The sequence below is a fragment of the Stegostoma tigrinum genome, chromosome 36, assembly GCF_030684315.1.
Source record: "Stegostoma tigrinum isolate sSteTig4 chromosome 36, sSteTig4.hap1, whole genome shotgun sequence".
Taxonomy (NCBI): Eukaryota; Metazoa; Chordata; class Chondrichthyes; order Orectolobiformes; family Stegostomatidae; genus Stegostoma; species Stegostoma tigrinum.
In genome coordinates, this window is record NC_081389.1 from 3,201,561 (window position 1) to 3,226,371 (window position 24,811).

The 24,811-nt window shown below is 38.3% G+C and overlaps 1 protein-coding gene across 1 annotated transcript in view; it reads left to right on the forward strand.

Moving 5' to 3' along the window:
* Positions 1–18,931, forward strand: part of LOC125446730 (fibrillin-1-like) — a 570,259-nt gene extending 551,328 nt beyond the window's left edge. Inside the window, exons 62-65 of the mRNA XM_048520489.2 lie at positions 188–307; positions 8,024–8,255; positions 10,245–10,422; positions 17,550–18,931. Coding sequence (XP_048376446.1) covers positions 188–307; positions 8,024–8,255; positions 10,245–10,422; positions 17,550–17,939 — 920 coding nt within the window. The 3' untranslated portion in view covers positions 17,940–18,931. The remainder of the gene's footprint in view (positions 1–187; positions 308–8,023; positions 8,256–10,244; positions 10,423–17,549) is intronic.
* The last annotated feature ends 5,880 nt before the right edge of the window (positions 18,932–24,811 follow it).

The window sequence follows — 24,811 nt, forward strand, 5'->3', positions numbered from 1 at the left end:
GGCTTTCACTAGAGCTCTGCAGCAATGGAATTCTTTTTTAAAGTTGTGCATATAAAATCACATTAAGTAATTTGAATCATTTATTGAATAAATTCCATTAGTCCTATAAAAAAACTTGCTATTCACTGCAAGTATTAATCTTATAGTCTTTAAATATTTTAAATATGTATTTTAAATCACTTGTTAGATATTGATGAATGTGAAGGAAGCCATCGTTGCCAGCATGGCTGTCAGAACCTGATTGGTGGATATCGATGCAGCTGTCCACATGGTTATCTACAGCACTATCAGTGGAATCAATGTGTTGGCAAGTAACTCATTCAAAATGTCTTCGGAAGCAAACTTTTAAGTGAAAGAGTTCTTACATTTGTTTTGTTAACATTATGTAAGTATTTCCTTTGGTTTTAATTTCCTACTCAACATTCCCAACTCCGATGTTCAGAACAATCTTATCTCAACATTAATACTGACAATGGCGCCCACAATTTACTACTTCACTAGCTGCCGAAAATGCAGTATTCTAATACTGCAGGATGACCCACATTAAGGCAAAAAACCCCAGCAAGCAAAGGGTACTGTGGAGCTCCAACTGAATACTATAATCTACATGTCCCCATCACCCAGCTGGCCAGACCTTAATGTTTGATTGCCCTGTTGTGAAACTCTGTGGAGAATTAATAAACCTTTTAACTTAAAAACACTGAATGCCCCAGCTCCTGTTCCCACTGTCTCAGCAACCCCCCTTCACTGTTGTCACAAGTCTGCCTCTCCACCTTTTTGCAAGTCTGTGACAAACCAACACCCTGCACCCCCATTCCAGACACACAAACACACATGCATGGGATCAGGCCTTTGGCCAACACCAAAATAGAATCACAATGGGAAAAAGTTTGGAAAGTACTGCTCAAATATCAATTCAAGGGAACAAAAATGCCTCTGCATCTAGGGAGTGCAAAGTGTCTCAGCCTTTGATTGCACAGTATCTGATGAGTAATCTCCCACATTATGACTGATGCTGCTTGGTTCCCATTCCAGGTAAATTTAAATACATTCTCAAAAATTTGGGGTTTAGAAAGAACAGGGTTCCTTTTGTGATTATTGTCTCATATTTTAACAAATTATTGGGAACAGACTTCTCAAAGGATCTGTAATTTGATAATTTGCTACCCTCACTGCCAAAGTTGTAAGTTTCTTTCAGAGCACAAAGACAATTATTAATATCGCCAAAACAGGACATATGGTAGTTTAATTAGAATCAGTTTACAATAGACTATAAAAGAAATCTTATTTTCAACAAAACTGCTGCATCAGAAAATATCTGAGCACCACAATTGGCTTGCTGAAAGAAGACAGAGGGTGGTAGTTGATGGGAAATGTTCATCCTGGAGATCAGTTACTAGTGGCGTACCGTAAGGGTCGGTGTTGGGTCCACTGCTGTTTGTCATTTTTATAAATGACCTGGATGAGGGCGTAGAAGGATGGGTTAGTAAATTTGCAGACGACACTAAGGTCGGTGGAGTTGTGGATAGTGACAAAGGTTGCTGTAGGTTGCAGAGAGACATAGATAAGCTGCAGAGCTGGGCTGAGAGGTGGCAAATGGAGTTTAATGCAGATAAGTGTGAGGTGATGCACTTTGGTAGGAGTAACCAGAAGGCAAAGTACAGGGCTAATGGTAAGATTCTTAGCAGTGTAGATGAGCAGAGAGATCTTGGTGCCTGTGTACACAGATCGTTGAAAGTTGCCACCCAGGTTGACAGGGCTGTTAAGAAGGCATACAGTGTTTTAGCTTTTATTAATAGAGGGATCGAGTTCCGGAACCAAGAGGTTATGGTGAAGCTGTACAAAACTCTGGTGCGGCCGCACTTGGAGTATTGTGTACAGTTCTGGTCACCGCATTATAAGAAGGATGTGGAAGCTTTGGAAAGGGTGCAGAGGAGATTTACTAGGATGTTGCCTGGTATGGAGGGAAGGTCTTACGAGGAAAGGCTGAGGGACTTGAGGCTGTTCTCATTAGAGAGAAGAAGGTTGAGAGGTGACTTAATTGAAACATATAAAATAATCAGAGGGTTAGATAGGGTGGATAGGGAGAGCCTTTTTCCTAGGATGGTGACGGCGAGCACGAGGGGGCAAAGCTTTAAATTGAGGGGTGAAAGATATAGGACAGATGTCAGAGGTGGTTTCTTTACTCAGAGAGTAGTAAGGGAATGGAACACTTTGCCTGCAACGGTAGTAGATTTGCCAACTTTAGGTACATTTAAGTCGTCATTGAATAAGCATATAGACGTACATGGAATAGTGTAGGTTAGATGGGCTTGAGATCGGTATGACAGGTCGGCACAACATTGAGAGCCGAAGGGCCTGTACTGTGCTGTAATGTTCTGTGTTCTTAATACTTTAACATTACTGTTCATACAAAATTATACTGATAATCTATTTAAAATCTCACATGATCCATTCAGTTCTAATTGTGAGCAATTAATATTAGTAGATGTTGATTGCCTCTTGCCAACAAAGCCATATTTTTTCCTATCTTCTAAATACTCTGCTACTCTCTGTTTAGTCTACGTATCAACGCACCCACCCTTTCTTTGGTGCAAAGAAGAGTTTGAAGAATTTATTCTTGACCATAATCCACAGGTGAAACAGACGGAGTCAAGAGTCAACCAGTCAAGCAGAGCAGAATAAGTCATTTCTGAAATTTCTAACTTAGAACCTCGAGAATACCCAAAGATGAGCAACTTGGGTTTCTTCAAAGTCATTATTTGAGCATTATATGAGCCTTGAGCTATATTTTGAACTTCTGATCATATCATTTTGTTTTTTCTTATATATTTTTAGTTTTGCACTGAAATGGGACAAGAGTTGTTTTAAAGCCAAAGATAGCTGGAGAATTATTGTATAATTATGAAAGCAATTAACCTGACATTCTTTGTAAACACTGCTTGCATAGCTGCTAGTTCCAGTCAAAGTTGAAGCGTAGTTTGCAGGGAAGCTGGAGCTGAGGGTTTTGTTACAATTGGAACTTATTGGTAACAAAGACCTTTCACCTGCGAACATCGAACAGCTATGTGATTTGATCCCAGGTACTTGTATAACTTGGGGCTTTTAACAGGATAGTGAGAAGCCTTCAAACCTCCACCACCTCAGGAGCTGTCTCCATTCTGAGTAAAAGCTACTTTAAACCTGAAGATAAGCAGTTTATTTCACCTCCAGCAGTTGCTGTAAGCCATGACTATAAATTACTAAGTTAGATTCTTTTTATAAGTGCGAACCAACCCTGCTACCTCCTGCAAACTACTGAAAACCTTCAAAGGCTGACTGAGAAATACACAATTAGAGGAAGGCAAATCACACCCCCATGTTGCAGTAATCAGCTACCATATTTTGAAATTTAAAGATTCTAACAACTGTTTTGACAGCTGCTGTTGTCAATCCATGATGACATAAAGTAACTGTGATGTTAGGGTGGCAGATGGGTAGAGGGACTGGATGCCAGTTTAGTAGGATGCCAGCTGGGAAAGGTGCAGAGTACCAGGGCTAGGATACTAAATGAGTAGGGAACAGGGATCCAAGCTCGGTAGGATACCAGGATCATTTACCAGATGGGAGGTGGGGAAAGTGAAATTGGGAGGGAGTTGGGTGCCAGAGTGGATCCCAGATGAGTAGTTGCTAAGCTGCCAGGTAAGTTGCTGTGAGATGGGTGACCAAGTAAGTAGGGTGCTAACTGGATATCAAGTTGGTTGGATGCCAAGTGGGAAGGGGGTAATTGCCAGGGTTGGGTTGGAGGGATGATGTTTGTTATGTCCTGCTTGTTGTGTGTGTTGGGGGAGATAGGGGGTAAGGGTAGAGGATGGAGTCAAGCAGGCTTCTCCTGTGTGACTGCTGTGCAGGAGATGGATTTTGGGGGTGAGTGAATTTAGTATGGATCAATTTGATGGTTCTTCAGGAGTTACTTTTATATTTTTAATAATCTAACCTTTCTTCAGTAACTATTTGGGCTTAATTTCATTGGAATGTTCTGAAGTCTCCAATTTAAATGGAGATTTTCAGAGGATTCCAGGCATGGAGGAATTGCCCCACAGAAATATCCTTAACGATTCACCTGGAGTCTGTTATGATGGTGATTCCACAAAATCCCTCTGTGCAATTCCTATCTAAGCTCATATAATAACTGCCTGGCCAGCAGAAAATCTGGGCCATGATGTTTAAATTTAACATCTGATGTTAGGAAATGTATGCGTTGTTTTAAATATTCTTTTGGGTTTTAAAGACAGAATTAATTTAATTTTAAAATTGGACAATTTGTTTTTACTATGTTTAATTTAAATGCTTTTAAACAAATTAGATTACAATTATATGACAGGAACTGCTTTATATATTGATGTAAATGGAATGTTTCCCATACCAATGATACAGTGTTATCCTAAATTTCAGCCGGGGGAACCCAACAGGTTGACTTTAAAAATTACTGGGACACTCCTAGTGACCTCAGCAATGACTGTCAAACTTCACTTGCCCCTCTCTAATGACTGATACCCCTTGACCGCAACAGTTTGTAAGAACTGATGTATTTCTTGTAACCTCAGGAGTGACTGATAAACTCCTGATGATCTCCTATACCTACAGGCACAATCTTGGTGGTGCCCTGTAACTACAGGCACGTAGTTTTAGTGACCTCTGCAATTACCAATCCCCTTCTGAGTCCACAATTAGTATTGACAATACACTTTGGTTCCCTTCTGCTTGAAGAACATTGCAAATGATACAGCCTTGCCTTTTGCACTGCTTATGTTATTTAGCATGTAAGTAGTCCTATGTTGTAGCTTCACCAGATTGACATTCCATTTTTAGGTATCCCTGATATTGCTCCTGCCATACCTTCCTGCACTCTTCTTTGAACCAGGGTTGATCTATTGACTTGATGACAGTGGTAGAGTGGGAGGCATGCCAGGCCATGCAGATTATCTTGGAAAACAATTCTGCTTATGGCCACAGCCTACTGGCCCTCAGACTTGAGATGCCAGATATGTTGAGAATCTATTCCATTTAGCATGGTAATAATGCCATATAGCATACCAGAGTGTATCCTTCCTTGATGTAAAGTCTGGACTTCTCCACAAGGACTGTGTCGAGATCACGCCTTCTAATACTGTCAGAGACAGATGCATCTGCAGCAAACAAATTGATGGGAATTAAGTCTGTTTTTCCCTCTTGTTAATTTCCTCACCATCAGCTGCAGTCCTTGTTTAGCAGCTGTGCCCTTTAGGACTACATTTTGAACAGTAATGATACTGCTGAACCACTGTTTGTAATGGATATTGAAGTACCCTACCCAGACTAGATACTGCACCTTTTCAACCCTCAGTGCTTCCTCCAAGTAGTAGGTTGGACTTCCACCAAGTGGTTCAACACTGAGGAACACTGATTCATCAGCTGAGGTGGAAGCAGGAGTTACATAGTAATCAGCAAGAGATTTACTTGCCTGTGTTTGACCTTCTGACATGGGGTCTGAAGACAATGTTAAGGACTCCCAAGATAATATCTGACATCATACCACTGTGCTACTACCTCTTGCCAGTGGGGCAGGACATTTCCAGAGTTCCTGATGTACTTCTGAGACATCGTCCGTAAGACAGTATTTCATAAATATGACTATGTCATACTGTCGCTTGACTGATCTGTGAGACAGCTCTGCCAATTTTGATTGCGGTTGTGGAATCACATGTAAACCAGATCAGGTAAGGTCAGCAGATTTTTTGTTTTTTCTTAAAGGCCATTGTATAGAGTCCTTAGCCAAAAAAATAGTTCTTACGAGCATTATCCCCTATCTTCTTTACTTGCTTTCATTGAATCTATGTGAATCATGCTAAATAAAAACCGAAAGAACTGTGGATGCTGTAAATCAGGAACAAAAACAAAATTGCTGGAGAGGCTCAGCAGGTCTGACAGCATCGTGAAGGAAAAGACAGAATTAACGTTTCGGGTCCGGTGCCCTTTCCTCAGAACTCAGACTTCTGGTCTAATGTAGAGGATCATGGATGTTAGTGAAAAGAACAAAAAACATTCTTTATTGCAAGTGTCTAAAATAATCTGATATTTGGGCAAAATATGCTCATAAAAAGAATGGAGGAAAACACAGCTCAGTATAATCGAAGCAAATCCAAAAGAAATAAGTGAAAGAAGGAAACAGAAAATAGGAGAAAATGAGCCTAATATATATATCACATGAAGGTGGTGTCACCAACTGTAAATGGGCAGTTGTGAGGAATATATGAGGATGTTCAAAGTTTTAAAACATATTATCAATATCTTCTTAAAAATAGATATACAATGTATTTATTGAGAAGGATTTTTTGAATTCACTGTTTTCTTATAATTTAATAGCGTAATCATCACTTGCAGTATTAGAACAGGAGAATAATTATGAGCATATGGAACCTTGATGTACTGCAGTCAGATGATTTAAAAATAATTAGCTATATTTCCTCAAATCTGTGTGATAGAAGTTTTGTAAAGCATAATGATTATAGGTTTTATGTATTGGATTGGTGAACTGAGTTGGTTTCACTGCATCCCAGTGAGTTAAGTGGCAGAAATTTGTCTCAGTCAATGGTACAAAATAAATGATACTGGATTAGCTTCCAACTAAATACAGAACCTGATGTTCTGCTTCATTGCATTCGATGCAACTGTAAAATGGGGAATAAAATCCTGTAACTCAAGTTACGGGGGTCCCATTCTGTGCCATTATCCAAGTTAAAATGCTACCCTGAAAACATTGGCAGTTGTCAACATTTAATATTTTAAAGGTTTAATCTGCCTCAACAACCTACATGATCTTAAAGTTTATGAAGCACTGCAATCAAGTCACATATCAGAGTACAAAATCATTTCCAATATAATGTACATTCAAGTAAAATATGGCTTAAAAATTTTGGCATCTTTGAACCCAATTGGAATTTTGCTGACAATCTGTTCTTATATCCGTTAGCATCCAAATATGGCTTAAATTATCAGAAAATTCTTATCAAATTGTGGATAGTGAATGACAGAGAGTCTGCATCCAAGTACTTGATCAATAATGAATTATTCAGTATCACAGAATAATAACAAAGTGGAAATGTTTGATATGTAGTAATTCACACAGCAGTGACTAACATAAAAAAGCTATGATTGATGTAGTTCATTTGAAGGATGAATTAAAGTTTCTGATTTGAAATTGCAGTATTATCACACTGATCTTTCCTTTTCGAGTTAACTGTTGATGTTGGGTAGATGCAATAGATTGGAATCCAACATCTAATCTTCCAAGACATGGTATTTATCAATTGTCCAATGGGCCTTGATGCCATACAGAAAGAAGTGAATAATATTTATTTCTGTGTCATATTCATTTCTGTGTCATTATCGGCGATCTTTAGCATGCGTAGTTCTGGATAATGTTAATAGGTGCCCTAATTTAGTTTGAACATTCACCATTCAAGACAGTAAGTGGGCATTTGATACCATCATAAATAAAAATGAGTACGTTGACTCATAGTTATAATATTCTTGAAATAAGGAAAAGAATACAATTCCTAATTAGCATTTGCACAAAAACATGAAAATTATTCAAATAATCTTTCTGAGTCTGAGGGAAGGGTAATGCACTTACTTATGCATTTAAAATCTCATCACACAACTCATATTAGCAAACTTGATTTCTCAGGCACAAATTTGAAATTGTCATGTCAATATTTCCCATTCAATATTGCTATGTCCTATATATAGACCTGCTGAATACTCTAGTTATCCCATCATTTTTGTCTATAAAATAAAACTTATTCACAGTTCAGTTTTCAGAATAGTATAGCTTCATGGGCAATTTATTAGTTTCCATTATTTATTTTTGTGTTGAATGTTTTATTATTTTTCGAGCATATATGAGACAGAGATTAGAAACCAGAGAAAACAAACTTTAAAATGTCAAATCTGAATCTTCAAATTATTTAAATAATTGTTACAATATTTTCTTGTCCAACAGATGAAAATGAATGCATGAATTCTCAGGTTTGCGGAGGAGCTTCATGCCACAACACACTGGGAAGCTACAAGTGTCTTTGTCCGACAGGTTTTTCTTTTGAGCAGCTTACTGGGTCTTGTCATGACGTTAATGAATGTTCTTCGTCCAAAAATCCGTGCACCTATGGCTGTTCAAACACTGATGGAGGCTACTTGTGTGGCTGCCCACCTGGATATTACAGAGTTGGTCAAGGGTAATGTAGATAAAATTATTGCAATTTAAAATAAACTTCATTCAAATTATTTCCTTAATTAATTCTTATCCATAGTTTTATTTTTTAATACCAACATGAAATATACTGCATCCTCATATCAAATGTAACTCAAAATCTAAACATAATAGAGACATTGAGGTTTCCAGCACAGGAAAAGGTCCTTCGGCCCATGAAGTTTGCTAATGTCAAAACCTAGCACCTAGCTATTCTGATCCCATTTTCCAGCACATGGCCTGTAGCCATGTATGTCTTAGCGTCACAAGTGTGCATCTAAATACTTCTTAAATGTTATAAGGGTTTCTACCTTCACCAGCCTTACAGGCAATGAGTTCTTGATACCCACCACCCTCTGGTTGGGAAAAAAAAGACCTTCCTTCATATTGCTTCTAAATGTGCTGCCTTCAGTCATTGATCCCTCCACCAAATTTCCTTCCTGTCTAAAATCTGGTGATCCCCCTCCATTTCTGCTGCTTCAGGGAAAACAATCCCAGTCTACCAATTTTCCTGCGACACTAAAACTCTCCAGCCCAGGTAATATTGTGGTAAATCTGTGCATTCTCTCCAGTGCAGTCACATCCTTCCCATAATGTGGATTCCAGAACTGCACACAATATTCTAGTTGTGGCTGAACTAACGTTTTATAAAGTTCCATCATTATCTCCTTGCTGTTCAATGCTGTGCCTTTGATAATAAAGGCAAGTGTCCCATCTGCCTTGTATACCACTTTATCTATCTGTCTTGCTACCTTAAGGGACAAGTGTACATGCACACAGAGATTCCTCTGCCCTCAGGGCCTCCCAGGTTCTGACCGTCAATCACTTTGTTCTGCTCGAGAGCATCACGTCAGACATCTAGACTGAATTCCATTTACTACTGATCAGCCCATATATATCTTCCTGTAATCTAAAGGCTTATCCTTCTTACTATTTACCATCTCATTTGTCATAACAAGTGCAAACAATCTGATCACCCTGCTACATTCAAATATAATAATTCACATATACTCCCAACACTGATTTCTGCGAAACCCATTGGACACGAGCTTCTCGTCACATAAACACCCCTTGACCATCTTCCACTGATTCCTGATACTCAGCTAATTCTGGATCCAATTAGCCATTTTTTCTTAGATTCTATGGGCTTTTACCTTCACTATCAGTCTCCTATGTGGGACCTTATCAAAAGACTTACTGAAGTCCGGGTAGACCACATCAAATGCATTGCCCTCATCTAAACACCTGGTCTACCTCTTCAAAATAATAAATCAACTTGGTCAGATGTGACCTCCACTTAACAAAACCATGTTAACTGTTTTTGGTTAATTCCTGACTCTCCAAGTACATATTAGTTCTGTCTGTCAGAATTGCTTCCCAGTAATTTCCCCTGCACTGAGGTCAGATTGACTAGCCTGTTATTTCCTGGTTTGTCCCTTTCTTCCTTCTTGAAAAACAGGACCACAGTGCCTATACTCCAGCCCTCTGGTAGCTCCCCTGTGCCAAGAGTGGAATTGAAAATTATTGCCTGTGCCCCTGCTGTATTCTCCCTTGCCTGACTCAATAGCCTGGGCTGCATTTTATCTGACCCTGAAGATTTATCTACTTCTAAGCCTGCCAGATCACTCAAACTCCTCAGTGTCTATGCTAATTTCTTTAATTGTATTACATACCTTCTCCCTAATTTTCTATATTTACATCATGAACACCGGCAAATCCAATTGCATTTTGTAAGCAAAGATAGTTAATGAATGTAGATCTGTATGGGTGTAAATTGTTCTGCCTATAATTATAGTTTATATGGGGCACATTTTCATCAACATCTTGAGAAGTAAATAGCAGAAATAAGTAACCTGATTTTAAATGAACTGTTTTCAATAAAATTAAACTGATAGTGGTGATAAAAATCTGCCCCATACCTCTAATAGTTTTAAATAGTCCGTAAATTACTTTGGAATTAATATTTTTTCATTAGGCATTGCGTTTCTGGAGTGGGTTTCAGCAAAGGCCAGATGTTTCCAATAGGAGGTGACACAGAGGACAATAGTTTATCACCTGAGGCATGTTATGATTGCAAAATTAATGGCTACCCAAAAGGAAGAACCCGAAGAACAACAAATGAGAAAGAAGCTATAATTTCAAATGATGCAGAGGTAAATATTGCTGACTTTTATGTTGGTCAGCAGTGATTGCCATTAAAAGTCAGAAGACGACATATCTTCTTTAGCAGATATATTTCTGAACGTTTAAAAGTACTTATTTCAACTGAATCCCTTCAGTAATGCACAATAATTTTAAAACTGTTAATGTGGATTTGGCTCATAGTCTCATTTGCAGTCACAAGTTTTAATTCTTGTCATGTTCCTATGGGAAGAACAGTGAAGGTGAGGTGTTTAGTGAGGAGAAAGGGGCAGATGAGCCTTGTTGGCTTATCCATGTAGAGATCAAAACTGCTTTACCAACAACTTGGAAGATCACACCAACTGAACCCTTAGATTAAATATTTTAGCAATATTCTTTAAATCTTCTTAAGACAGAGGTAGATAGATTCTTGATTACCAAGAAGATGAAAGGTTATAGCAATATGCAGGAATATTGAGCTGAGGCTAAATCAAAGCAGCTATGAGCATATTGAATGGCAGGGCAAGCTTGAACGGCCAAGTGACTACTCTTGTTTCTTGTTTATAAATGCAAGTGCTATTTGAATGGTTAAGGGATTTACATTAATATTACGTTATTTACTGCAAGTATTTAACTAAAGTCAAACCTATAACATATGAACAGACAAATCAGCCCCATGAGCCTGTACTAATATTTGATGCGAAGAGTGTGATTTCTGCTCAAAGAAATAGACTAAGTGCTAGAAATGGAAGATGTAACTTTTCACTAATTACTGTTTGCTTTTGCATAACATTTTGCTGAAGTCAGTTGGTTAATTAGGTTAAAGAAATGATTAATTGAGGTGCAATAGCAGATACTTAAGTGGATATTTCAGAATATACAAAACAGAATAATTTCTAGGGGACGCATCATTATCCTTGATTAGCTAAGAAAGTATCATTGCGCAAAGATGAGTGGCAAGGCAGAATATAAAATACAATATAGCTTAACTAAAAGATTAATAAGGAGACAAAATTAGAGCCTGAGAGAAAGCTGTCTTGATCTAGAAAACATACAGCAAGAGCTCCTATAGATACTATTTTAAGAAGTTAACAAGTGAATGTTGTTCCTATACAAGTGACTCTGGTCAAGTGGAAAATAAAGAATTTGGAGGTGAATAAACAGGTATTTTGCACAGTCTTCCTTGTAGAAGATACAAGTAACATCGCACAAATAGCTGTAAATCAAAATCAGAAGGAATTGAGGAACCAATAAAATTACAATCTCCAGGGATGTAGTACTAAGCAAATTATTGGAGCTAAGCAAATTGTTGGAGCTGTGGGCTGACCAGTCCTTGTGTGCTGATAGACTTCATCCTAGGGCCTTAAAAGGTGTGGCTAATAAAATAATTGATGTATTCATTTTAATTTTCCAGAATTCCCATGGTTCTGGAATGGCCCCATTAAATTAGAAAATAGTGAATGCAACTCCTTTATTCAAAAAGGAGGTAGAAAGCAGGAATCTACAGGCTGGTTCCTTAATGTGTCAGGCGCAAGTCATTAAAAATTATCAAAGTTGTCATATCAGGACACTTAGAAATTACCATGATAATCAGGCACAGTCAACAGGGTTTTGTGAAAGGGAAATCATGTTTAACCAATATAGTACAGTAGAAACAAATAACATATGCTATAATAAAGGGGAAACTGGTTGATGTACTGAACTTAAGTTTCCAGAAGGTATCTCATGCGGTGGCACATCAAAGCATATTGTAGAACTTAAGAACTCATGATATGGGAATGGCATGGATAGAAGATTGGCTAGCTAACAAGAAGCTAAAAATAGGCACCAATGAGACATTTTATGATTAGCAAGATGTGATGAGTGATGATCCACAGGGACCAATGCTAGATGACTTAGATGAAGAGAACAAAGGTGGATTTCTAATTGTGCTCAAAGTTTTGTGAAGAGGAAATAAAGACGGAACATTATATGTAGGTCAGTTAGCTGGGTAACTATCAGGCAAATGGACCACAGTGTGGGAAAATGTGAAATTGTCCATTTTGGTAGGAAGAATAGAAAAGGATGTTCTTAACTAAAAGGTGAGCGATTGCAGAGTTCTGAGATACAAAGGGGTCAGGGAGTCTTAGTGCAGGTTAGTATGCAGATATAGCAAGTAATTAAGAAAGCCAACAGAATGTTATTCAATCTTGAAAGGGAAGTTGAATACAAATAGGGAGACTGTGCTTCATTTATATGGGCATCCGTAAGACCATATCTGCAGCACTGGTATTGGTCTCCTTATTCAAGTATCTAGTATGAGATTTTTGCAAAAATTTGGACCTCGGGTTGTAGGTGAGGTTGTTGAATTGCTCACCAGTTGGCTTGTTTTCGTTCAGCTGTTTTGTCACCATGCTAGGTCACATCATCATCTGACACCTCCTCCAACCGCCCCCTTGATCATGACCCCAACCCGACCACCCACAACCTCATCAATTCAGGTGACCTCCCACCCACAGCCTCCAACCTCATCGTTCCCCAACCCCACACCACCTGTTTCCAACTCCTTCCCAAAGCCCACAAACCTGACTGCCCTGGTCGACCCATTGTCTCCGCCTGCTCCTGCCCCACCTAACTTAACTCCATCTATCTCAACTCCAGGAACTCCCCACCTACGCCCATGACACCATCCACGCCCTCCACCTCCTCCAAAACTTCTGATTCCCTGGTCCCCAACACCTCATCCAGTCCTCATACACTTGCATTCCCTATACAGATGGCCTAAAAGCCCTCTGCTTCTTCTAGTCCCACAGGCCCAACCAGTTCCCCTCCACTGACACCCTCATCCACTGAGCTGAACTCGTCCTCACCCTTCTCCTTCAATTTCTCCCACTTCCTACAGACAAGGGGGATGGCCAGGGGTACCTGCATGGGCCCAAGCAATGCCTGCCTTTTTGTCGGAAACATGGAACAATCCATCTTCCAAAGCTACACTGGCCCTATCCCCACCTCTTCCTCTGTTACACCAATGACTGTATCGGCGCCGCCGCGTGCTCCCCCGAGGAGCTCGAACAGTTCATCCACTTCACCAACACCTTCCACCCCAACCTTAAATTCTCCTGGATCATCTCTGATGTCTCTCTCTCTCCTTCCTGGACTCCTCTGTTTCCATCTCAGGCAGCCACCGGGAAACCGATATCCATTTCGAGCCTACCAACTCCCACAGCTACCTAGAATACACCTCCTCCCACCCACCTTCCTGCAAAAATGCCATCCCCTATTCCCAATTCCTTCATCTCCGCCGCATCTGCTCCCAGGATAAGGCATTCCGCTCCTGGACATCCCAGATGTCCTCGTTTTTCAAGAACTGCAACTTGACCCCACAGTGATTGAAAACGCCCTGGACCGCATCTCCTGCATTTCCCGCAACTCATCGCTCACACCTCCTCCCTGCAATAACAACTAAAACAGGATCCCCATCATCCTCTGGCACTTCTGCCGTCTGCAATCTGACCCCACTACCAAAGACATTTTTCCCTCCCCACCCTTATCTGCTTCGCAGAGGGACCGCTCTCTCCGTGACTGTTTTGTCTGCTCCACACTCCCCTCCAGCCCCACCTCACCTGGCACTTTTCCCAGCAGCCGCAGGAAGTGCTACACCTGCCCCTACACCTCCCCACTCACCCCCATCCCAGGCCCCAAGAAAACATTCCACATCAAACGCATGTTCACCTGCACATCTGCTAATATGGTATACTGTATCTGCTGTTCCTGATGTGGCCTCCTCTACATCAGGGAAACCAAGAGGAGGCTTGGGGGCTACTTTGTGGAACAGCTACGCTCAGTTTGCAACAAACAACTACACCTCGCCATCGCAAACCATTTCACCTCCCCCTCCACTTCTCAGACGACATGTCCGTCCTGGGCCTCCTGCAGTGCCACATTGATGCCACCAAAGGTTGCAGGGACAGCACATCATATTTTGCTTGGGAACCCTGCAGCCCAGTGGTATCAATGAGACTTCGCAAGCTTCAAAATCTCCCCATCCCTGACCGCACCCCAAAATCAGCCCAGCCCCTCCCCGCCTCCCTAACCTGTCCTTCCTCCCACCCCTATCTCTTACCTACCAGCCTCATCCTACCCCCTTGACCAGTCTGGACTGACCTATCCCCCCCCCAACTCCCCACCTACACTCACCTTTACTGACTCCACCCCCGCCTCTTTGAACTGTCTGTCTCCTCTCTACCTATCTTCTCCTTAATCCACCTTGTATCTGCCTCCCCCCTCTCCCTGTTTATTTCACAATCCCCTTCCCCTCTCCCATTTCTGAAGAAGGGTCTAGACCCAAAACGTCAGCTTTCCTGCTCCTCTGATACTGCTTGGCCAGCTATGTTCATCCAGCTCTACACCTTGTTATCATCAGTGAGGCCTCTGATAATGCAGTGTTGTTCTGCTCCACTTGGAATTTATACTGCTATGATGAGTTGTGTCATTTCTAGTTCTGTTCTATATGGATTTGTGTATGGGGTCCAATTTTATATGTTTGTTGATTGCATTATGGGTTGAGAACGATGCCTCCAGGAATTCCCCTGCATGTCTGTGTTTGGCTTGTCTACTATGGCTTCATTGTCCCAGTAAAACTGATGACCTCATTGACCAGGTAGGCTGATATTAGGGATAATCCGTGTTGTTTTGCTGCCAGCTGTTTGTTTTCTGATGGCTAGTTTCCTTCCTGTCTGTCCAATGTAATGTTTGTGGCAGTCGTTGCATGGTATTTTGTAAAATACATGGATTCTGCATATCGTGGGTATGGGGGTCTTTAATTCTTGTGAGTGTTTGTTGTAGTATGATGTGGGCTTGTGTGCTACTGTGATTCTTAGTGGTCGTAGGAGTCTCGTTGCCCGCCCTGATATGTTCTTGATATTGGGCAGTGTGGCCAGCGTGTTAGGGCATACGGAGTCTTGGTGTTGTCTATTTAATAGACACCTGTAGATGAAGTTGTGGGGATTTCCGTTCATAGTGAAGATTTTGTATAGGTGATCTTCCTCTTTCCTGCGTAGTTCTGGCATGCTGCAGTGAGTGGTACTCCATTTAAATAATGTCCTGACACAGCTTTGTTTATAGATGTTGGGGTGATTGCTGTGAAAGTTGAGGATTTGGCCCTGTGAGTTGCTTCCTGCATTGAGAGATTTGGAACGCTGTTGGTCATACATTGAACCCTAACATCCAGAAATGGAAGCTGATTGTTGATTTCTTCTCCTCTCCTGAATTGTTGAATGTGTGACGAAGCGGAGTAGAACATCATCACTTCATTGGAGACCTTGCTGATGATGTTACCTAGCATGGTGATGAAATGTCTACATGAAAACAAGCTGCTTGGCGAGCAAGTCAACAACCTCCCGAGGATCTAATATGTTGGAAACATCTCAGGGAAGCTTTACCAAACTAATATGTTATCATCTGTAGGTAGATTATGAACGAGTTAGATCAGCCATGATCTTTCTAAGTGGCAGAGTAAGCTTGAGTGGATGATTGGTCTACTTTGCTCCTTTGTTATGTTTGACTTTGAATTTTATTAAGAAGGATGAATGGTAGTTTGTGTTGTACCCATGAAGTGTTTTTCATACCGCAATTCTTGTATGTAACATTGTGCCATAATTAAAAGAATTAGTTCTTCTTCTTTTGGCTTGAAAGCTCAAAATATCAATATTTTAAAGCCAATATTGATCACTTGCCTTATGAATAAATATCCGAAAGTTTAGGCTTGTATCAGCTACAGTTTAGAACAATAATAGGTTACTTGGTTGAAACACAGGAGACAATTTGTTTGTGATTGCAAAGATTAAAAAATTATTTCTGCTTCACTAATTCAGTTGGTTGAATGTAGGTTTGTAATGCAGAGTGGTGCCAACAGTGTGGCTTCAAAATCCACACTGGCTGCAGTTACCATTTCAACCTCTCCCCTCATCTGGGGCATGGTGACCTTCAGTTAAACGACTACCAGTCATCTCTGTCTAATCACTCGCATATGTTTCAGGAGGATTATAGCGACTTTACCTTTAAAGAAGAATGTCCTGTATTTTCATTTCATGTAATTGACAGGGTGCTTTTGGAAATAAGATTTTCTCTTGCAGGAGATGCCAGATTGAGCAATCACTGTTTAAAAATACGTGGTCACCCATTTAATATGAAGATTTTTTTTTCTGACAGTGGGCCATTAGTATTTGGAACTCTCTTCCTTGAAAAGTGGTGAATTCAGAGTCTTTCAATCTCTTTAAGCGAAAGTAGTTAGATTCTTGACAGCAAGGGGATGAAACGTTATCATCTGTAGGTAGATTATGAACGAGTTAGATCAGCCATGATCTTTCTAAATGGCAAAGAAGGCTTGAGTGGATGATTGGTCTACTTTGCTCCTTTGTTATGTTTGACTTTGAATTTTATGAAGAATGATGAATGGTAGTTTATGTGTTGTACCCATGAAGTGTTTTTCATACCGCAATTCCTGTATGTAACATTGTGCCACAATTAAAAGAATTAGTTCTTTTTCTTTTGGCTTGAAAGCTCAAAATATCAATATTTTAAAGCCAAAATCAAAGAATAATAACATTACCTGCCCCTAACTACGCAGGAATCAAAATTTAGTGAATAGTACACCATTAGATTGTCACCATTTGCTTACGGATATGTGACTTACTGCATTAGGAATTGGCAATCGCACTTTTTTCTAAATTGGAACAATGCAAATTGTGTAATCAATACTCTGCGCCCAAGTAAAATCTGAAAGACATCTGATCCAAATATTGTCAGTCCATTCATCTGATAATTGTTTAAGCTACAGGCAGTAAAGTCACCATATTCCTATTGGACCACAGGGTTGTTCTTTCATTATAGAGAGATGACTGGTGGTGAGTTTAACCTGAGAGTCACCACACCTAATGCAACAAAAAACTTGAGAAGCCAGGACCTTCATGGTAGCTTTAGCCAGTGCAGAAATTGAACCTACACTGTTGCAGTCACTCTGTGCCACAAATTTAACATCCCATCAACTGAGCTAACCAGTCAACATGCCCTTTAATAAAAAAAAGGTGCACATTGGAAGCATGCTGAAAGTGCTAACGTAGTTTGTAGATACATAATTTATCACTACTGCAACAAGTTTATGCTCCAATTTTTTTTCCAGGATAACAATGCAGACAGTTTGCAAATGAGCCTTGCCAGTTTAAGTACAGATAATCCATTTATCTTCAATCTCAACATTTCTGAACTCAGCAATAAAGACCACATTCTACAGTTTGTTCCAGCTATTTCTACTTTGACAAATCATGTACGTTACTTGATTGACCTTGGCAATGAAAAAGGTCTGTTCAAAATTAACCAAAGGGATGGTATAAGCTATCTACATCTGACCAAGAAGAAGCCAGTTCCTGGAGCGTACTCGTTACAAATAAGCAGTATGTCCCTCTTTAAAAAGAAGGAACTTGATCGGCTTGAAGATAAGCATGATAAAGACTACCTCACTGGTGAACTTGGTGGAATCCTTCAAATGAAAATTCAGATTGTGCTTCATTAATACTGAAAAAGAAGATCACACTGCTTCAGCTGAAAGATGGACTCTTCTATTGCCAAACAGATTCTACATATCATGGATACAATCTCTTATTAATTGTAATATGACTGAGCACTGCTTACATCTAATGTTAGAAAAGTCAGGATGCATACCATAGCTCTAAACCACTTACTCAGGCTTTGTATAAATGCAGCGCTGCTATTTCAGTAAGACTAGCTTTAGATGTTGTACAATGATATGTTGAATTTTGAAAAACACCAATATGGACATTCCAATCCATTCATTGGACCACTGATGCTAAGAATTTCCACTGATTTTTAGCAGAGCAAAACATCATTCTCTGCATTGAAAGACGTTTCATTGTATTGATCTTTTAAATTTTACTTTGCAAATTACATTTCAGTAGAACAAACATTTATATATGTACCTGGTGCTAGTAACATGTCAACCTAGATTGTGACTGCACTGTAATATCTTACAAACTTGGTAGCCAAAAATGCAATTACTCAGTCTAAGTATTACCAGATTGTTTGTTCCATTACTTAACAGAGAACCAAAGTTAGTCCAGTAGCTTAACTCAGTTATGCATTTTTCACTCATGTAAATTAAGTGTGTGTATACTGCAACCATGCTACTTTTTAATCATGGAAAATTTTGTGTACCAGATTTCTCTTGTGTGTGTGCGTGTGTGTGCGTGTGCATGAGTGTTTTCTTTCCAGCCCTGAGTGAGGGTGTTGCAATGGTGCTTTAAGAACAACTACTTCTAAAAATTAGAAGCAATATCCCTCTGTGAATAACGAAATATGCATTGAAGACTTAACAGGAACCAATCGGCCATAGGATTTCTAGCACACTCAAAAGCAAGACAATCAAACTGTCAAACACAGCCTCATGTAAAACAACTTATACCAATATTTTTATGCAATTCAACATCAACAAGTGTTTAGATCTTCAATGTCAGTAATTCCACAATAAAACAATATTTTCAGTTTTAATACTAACTGTGTTAACTGTTATGATTCCATCTGGACAAGGATCAATTTACCTGTCTCTATTGTACATGTGTCTGACATGCTTTCCCACCTATCAGGTATCTATGAGAATGCAGTTGAGCTTATGTGACTTTCAAGAATCAACTGTTCACAAACTAAAATGCCTGCATGGGAAAAAGCTGGAATGGAATTCATGTCCAAAAGTTTGAAAAAACGGACTGGCATGTTATGTCTGCCATGTTTATTTTTTTCATTGAATCTGTGGTGTTAATTTGATGCACCCTTAGCTTGTGCAGAAAAGAAATCCTTTCTAGCATTATAAAATGTGCAAGAAGAAATGTTTGGAAAGTTTTTTTATGTTTATTGTTTCTTATAAAATCCTTTCTGTTAATAAGGTAATAATTATAGTTTTCTTAGAAATCTTGATCATGATAGATCTTCCTACTGCTTAGGCTGCTAAAACCAAGGAGAGGAAATCTTTTCCCATTGAGTCTTTAGAATTGCCAGTGATGGAATTTAAAACATAATTCTCTTGTTTCCAATGTTGACTTCTCAACAGTATGAGCACTTACACCTCATAGTGGTATGTGGCATTCTATACAGACTAGTACACAGTCACTTATGTCACCATTCCTACCTATTCTTAAATACTTGGGTACTTATTTTGACAGTAGTCAGCAGTAGCTGTATCAAACAAAATTTGACAGTGAGCTATATAAATCCCGTTATGACAGGTAGATTTAAAGGGGCAATTTAAATAAGAGAATGCTAGGTCACGAGCAAAGATGCTTAAGGAAGAAATTGCAGAGCATTTGATTATTTTCATACATTAGTCACTGTGAATCCATGTGATTATTACAGCTATTGAGGAATGTCTGTGCATTATATGTACTTGTTATAGTGGTCTTCTGTTAAGTTTAAGCAATGGTTTGTCTCAGTCTATTTTATAGTGTTTATTTTAAATTAACAGGATGATAAACAGTGGTAAGTTCTGGATTACTACTTCATACTCTGAATAGTACGGTACCTAGATTTATCAGTAGACAGTTATCTATATTTAATATATGAAGCTTAGATGAAAATATTAATGATGAGAACCAATTTACAACCATGGTTATGACCTTTTTGTAGAGGTAAGCCACCAAAGCCTTATGTACACATTGATCAATTGTGCACAAACTCTGTGTAAAAACCAGTAGGTTACAAAATACATTGTTGTCTAATTTTGAAAAGGTTGTTAAATAACCCTCATCACTTTGCTGACTGCAGAAGCTAAAAACCAAATATGCAAGCAGAACATCCTTGCCTATCTTGCTTTCTTTTTGTTAGATAATTCTGCAGCTTTGGTTCAGGATCTCTGACATAGTTCATTTTGAAAATGAGCACGAGTACGGAAAATTACAGAGTGCCTTACCGTTTGAAGTTATGCATGCAGTATGAATGTTTTTAGTTAATTGAAAATGGGAGTTTGGATTTTAAATACATGCTTGAGACAATTTATTTTAGGACTGGTTTCTGAGTGTTGATTTAAGTTGATTTTATTATCCCTTTCTGTAATGTTCCTTTAAGCACAAATGAGCCACAATAAGTATGTGCATAGATTCAGAGATAATGGGAACTGCAGATGCTGGAGAATCCAAGATAATAAAGTGTGAAGCTGGCTGAACGCAACAGGCCAAGCAGCATCTCAGGAGCACTGCTTGGCCTGCTGTGTTCAGCCAGCTTCATACTTTGTTATCTGTGTATAGATTCAGCTTGGTTGCTGATGCCCACTTCACATTAAATACCTGGTAGAATAAAATAAGTTGTTAGTACAAGTAAATATTGTTACTGTGATTTACAAAACTAAATTAACAAGCTTTATCCTAAAAGAGCATGAACTGTGCAATACTAAGTAATAAATATTAAATGCCTTTTTTTTATTCATTCAGATGTAGACATCACTGGTTAGGGCAGTGTTTAATGCCTGTCCCCAACAGTCAACCACATTGCTGTGAGTCTGGAATGATATGTTAGTCAGACCAGGTAAAGACAGCAAATTTCCTTCCCCCAACCCCCATAGGACATTATTGAACCAGATGGGTTTTTACAACAATTGACAGTACAGTTTAGATTAGCTGTTTTTTAGAACAGAATTTTATTGAATGCACATTTTACTATCTGCAATGGTGCGATATGCACCCATGTCCTCAAAACATTCCCACTACCTCCCATTTTCCCAATGAAAGCAGTATCAGTAAAACAGACTAACTGGTAACATTTTCATTATTACCTAGGAGTCCCCACAGAGAACATTTGACAAACATTTCATTTGCTAACATAATAACTGCACAGGAGAATAAATACGGGAGACGTAACATGTTATCATCAATCCTTTCATCTTTTTCTGTAAAAGGAGTTAATTTTATCGGTTAAGGATGAAGTAATTGATGAAGATACCGCTCTTGATCTTAATAGGACTACTACTTTGAAAATGGCAACCTTTCACTAATAAAGTATGATTAGTAGCAGAAATGAGGATTCAACGTCAATACTGCACAGAATGTCTTGAGCAATAACAGATTTTAATATATTTATTTCAATGTACTTAAAGTAACCTATTAATGAATGATGCAGAATAATAAGACGAATAGCATGAAATGGTTTCACTGTGGGTGATTCTATACAGAGAAATAAAATGACAAAAGTTAAAAGTTAATTACTTGTTTTTTGCAACTTGAAAATACTTGCTTTTGCATCTAATGAATAGAAATCCATGAGTACAGATAGTGTATGAGATTATAAATCATACCATGGATCCACACTCTTTCAAGCAAAAAAAAATTACCTTATTGATGCAATAAGCAGAATAGAAGAAAGATTACAAATTATGGACAAGAACAGTAAAGGCCAAATGTTTATCATATTCAAAAAGTGATAAAAACAAATCACTTCTTAGCATTGTATTTCCATTGCCAAATACATACATTCATCATATAAACATAGGATTTGGGAGCCAGGAGTAAGCCACTTGACTCCTCCAGTCTACTGTCAGTTAATAAGATCATGGCTGATCTGATTATTATCTCAACTCCATACTCACCTCCAATTATCATCCACTTTGTTTATCAAGAATATTGTCACTGTTGTGTTAAAAAGGAGGTCTAGCAGTAATAATATATTTCCATGCAATATGCATGATTTTCATAAAATCAAGTTCATTTTGGTCATGGCATTCAGTTTCATTCATATTTGCTTTTGGCAAAGCATTGTAATAACATTGACTTTTCCAGTAAAATAAATCCTGTAGAACATTGAACTCCAACTAAATAATCTTAGATTTTTATCGGAATTTCTCCAAAAAAATCAGTATTATGGTTTATATAAGTAAGTCCCTTCAGAATTATTGAGTATGTACATTTTGAATTTTTGTAGAGCCAATACAAGGGTTGGTGTGTTTTTCTCAACCGTCAAATTGTTGTGTTGACAAAAAATTTGCTTTTGAGAGCGATAACTGGCCATTGAATCACAATATCATATTCATGGAGTATAGTGGCACCCACTGCCATCAATAGCCTTGTTGAGATTTGGAACAACTTCCAATTAAATCCACATGCCAATATATCAGAAATTTAATGTTTTGTCTCAGACACAGGAAAATCCAGACAGTCTTTAATTTTGATTCCCTAGATACGAATTAGCCCTATTCCACAACGAGGCTTGAATACGTCAGTTTTATGACCAAAATGACTCTGTAGCCAATCAGTTTGGTCAGTTGGTGGTAATGTTGCTTTGAATTTTGGCCAAAAGCAAGCAAGTCATTAATATAAATGGCACGTAAACCTTCAATGACTTTGTTGATAAATATTTGAAACATTGATGCTGCATTTTTCATTCCAAGTGGTATGACTTTGACAAATGCCATCTGGTGTTACAAAAGTTGATACAATTTTGGCCATGTCAGTCAGTGGAATTTTACAATATCCTTTTAATAAGACTTTTTTTGTGACAAATCATGCTTGTCCAATTCACTCAATACAATCTTCCAGTTGTGAAATAGTTCAGGAATCCAATTTCTTACTGCATTGACATTGCCATAATCTGAGCAGAGTCTGTGCGATCCATCTGTTTTTTGGAATGATATGTGAGCTCTAGCAACTATAACTTAGTTAAATGTTATTGCTGTCAATTGTGATCTTAAATTATTCTCTAACTTGTGCTAATGTCTTTTTATTGGGTCAGCAAGTAAGTTGTTTTATGGGTGATGCATTCTCCGTATTAATATGTATCATCAAAGATTTCTTTCCTGAATTATTCACATAAATCAGTTCACAAATCTTTAAGTATGCAGCTTTCAAAAGAAATAACATAGTTTTGTTGAAGAAAGTATAATTTCCTTCAAACATTTTAGCACTCTATTTTATCCAGTCTGCTCTGGAAATTTTGAGTTTTCAATTTCTGAACAATTTTCCAATCAAACTGAGACTTTTATTTCACGCTCTTATTTCTTTCACTACATGTAAGCATTATTTTCCTGATTATCTTCCCTGTCACAATACCTCTTTAATGTATTAACATGACACGTTCAGTGACTTTTTTTTCTTGTGCCTGGACTGCTCATGAAATAATTAACTTCATTAAGCTTCTATTTGATTTCTAGGTCTGGCAATCCTTGCTGTTATTGGATCCCCAGAGACAGCAACAATGCTTAACACCTTGTCTCCTGTAACAAAATCTCAAACTTTGGCATTTTCTGGTCTACTGATATTTTTATTGTTTGTAGAGCACCTTCGGATGCTTTTTAAGCCAACTCACTTGCTTTGGTCAGTTTCTTTTGAACACCAGATACAAAAATCAGAATTGTAGTTTCTGAATATTGATTTATAAGTTTATGTATAATCAGCTTAAGAGGCCTTCATATCATTTCCCTGTCTTGATTCAAAGGGATTCCTGTGTACTCATTAGGAGCATTTCCAATTGTAAATAGTAACATGGAAATTCCTTTATTCCAATCAATAGGACATGACTAATTCTAATCTTTGGCTTAGCAAAGTTCGATGACATCTTTGTAGTAATGTTTCATGCTGTGGATGACAGTTGAAGACATAAATTATTTTATTCCAAAACTATTCATTATTTCTTTGAATATTTGAGACACAAACTTTGAAACTATCTTGTGTTTCTTTGGGTAATCCATATCTTGGGAAAACTTGAACTAGCATTTTCGTTACCATTTTTGTTATAATTTTTCCCAAAAATACAATCTTTTAGGAAATCTTCGAGGAAATCTGCTTGAAACTTCTGAAACTGTCATAAGATACTGACTCCCATTCACTGGTTTTACGTATAGGTCCTACACAACTTATTAAGAATTGGCTGCACAGTTCTTCAAGAGCAGATGTATTGGAACTATATTTAATTAAATTTAAGGATTTGATTGACAGTTGGAGCTTGCTATGTGGCGTGTCTGGCAAAACCAGCACCAGATATTCATGTAACCAGTAAAAAGTTTTTTTTTTAGCCTGTGTTTTCTTAATACCTAAGTACCCTGCCATTGGATTTTGTGAGACATTCCTAAAATGTTGTCACAATTCTCAATTGGAACTACCACAAAGGAACAACTTCCCATTCTTAATCAGCTAGTATTTGAGATAGTCTCCATTTCGTAAATAACATCTAGTCTTTTAAACAAATGGTATTGGTTGTGATTCATTTTCCAAATACATTATTTGGTATAATTCCCTCATGTGTTAGATTTGTATTACAGACGATGAGCTGGATTTATTAGCCTCATTCTCTCTACCTCCACATTTTTTAAATTGTTTCAGATAACTGAATTCCTAATCATTTTGCCTTACCAAAAACTCTTCCTTACCCTGACCTGAAATCTCAATAGAAGAGTCA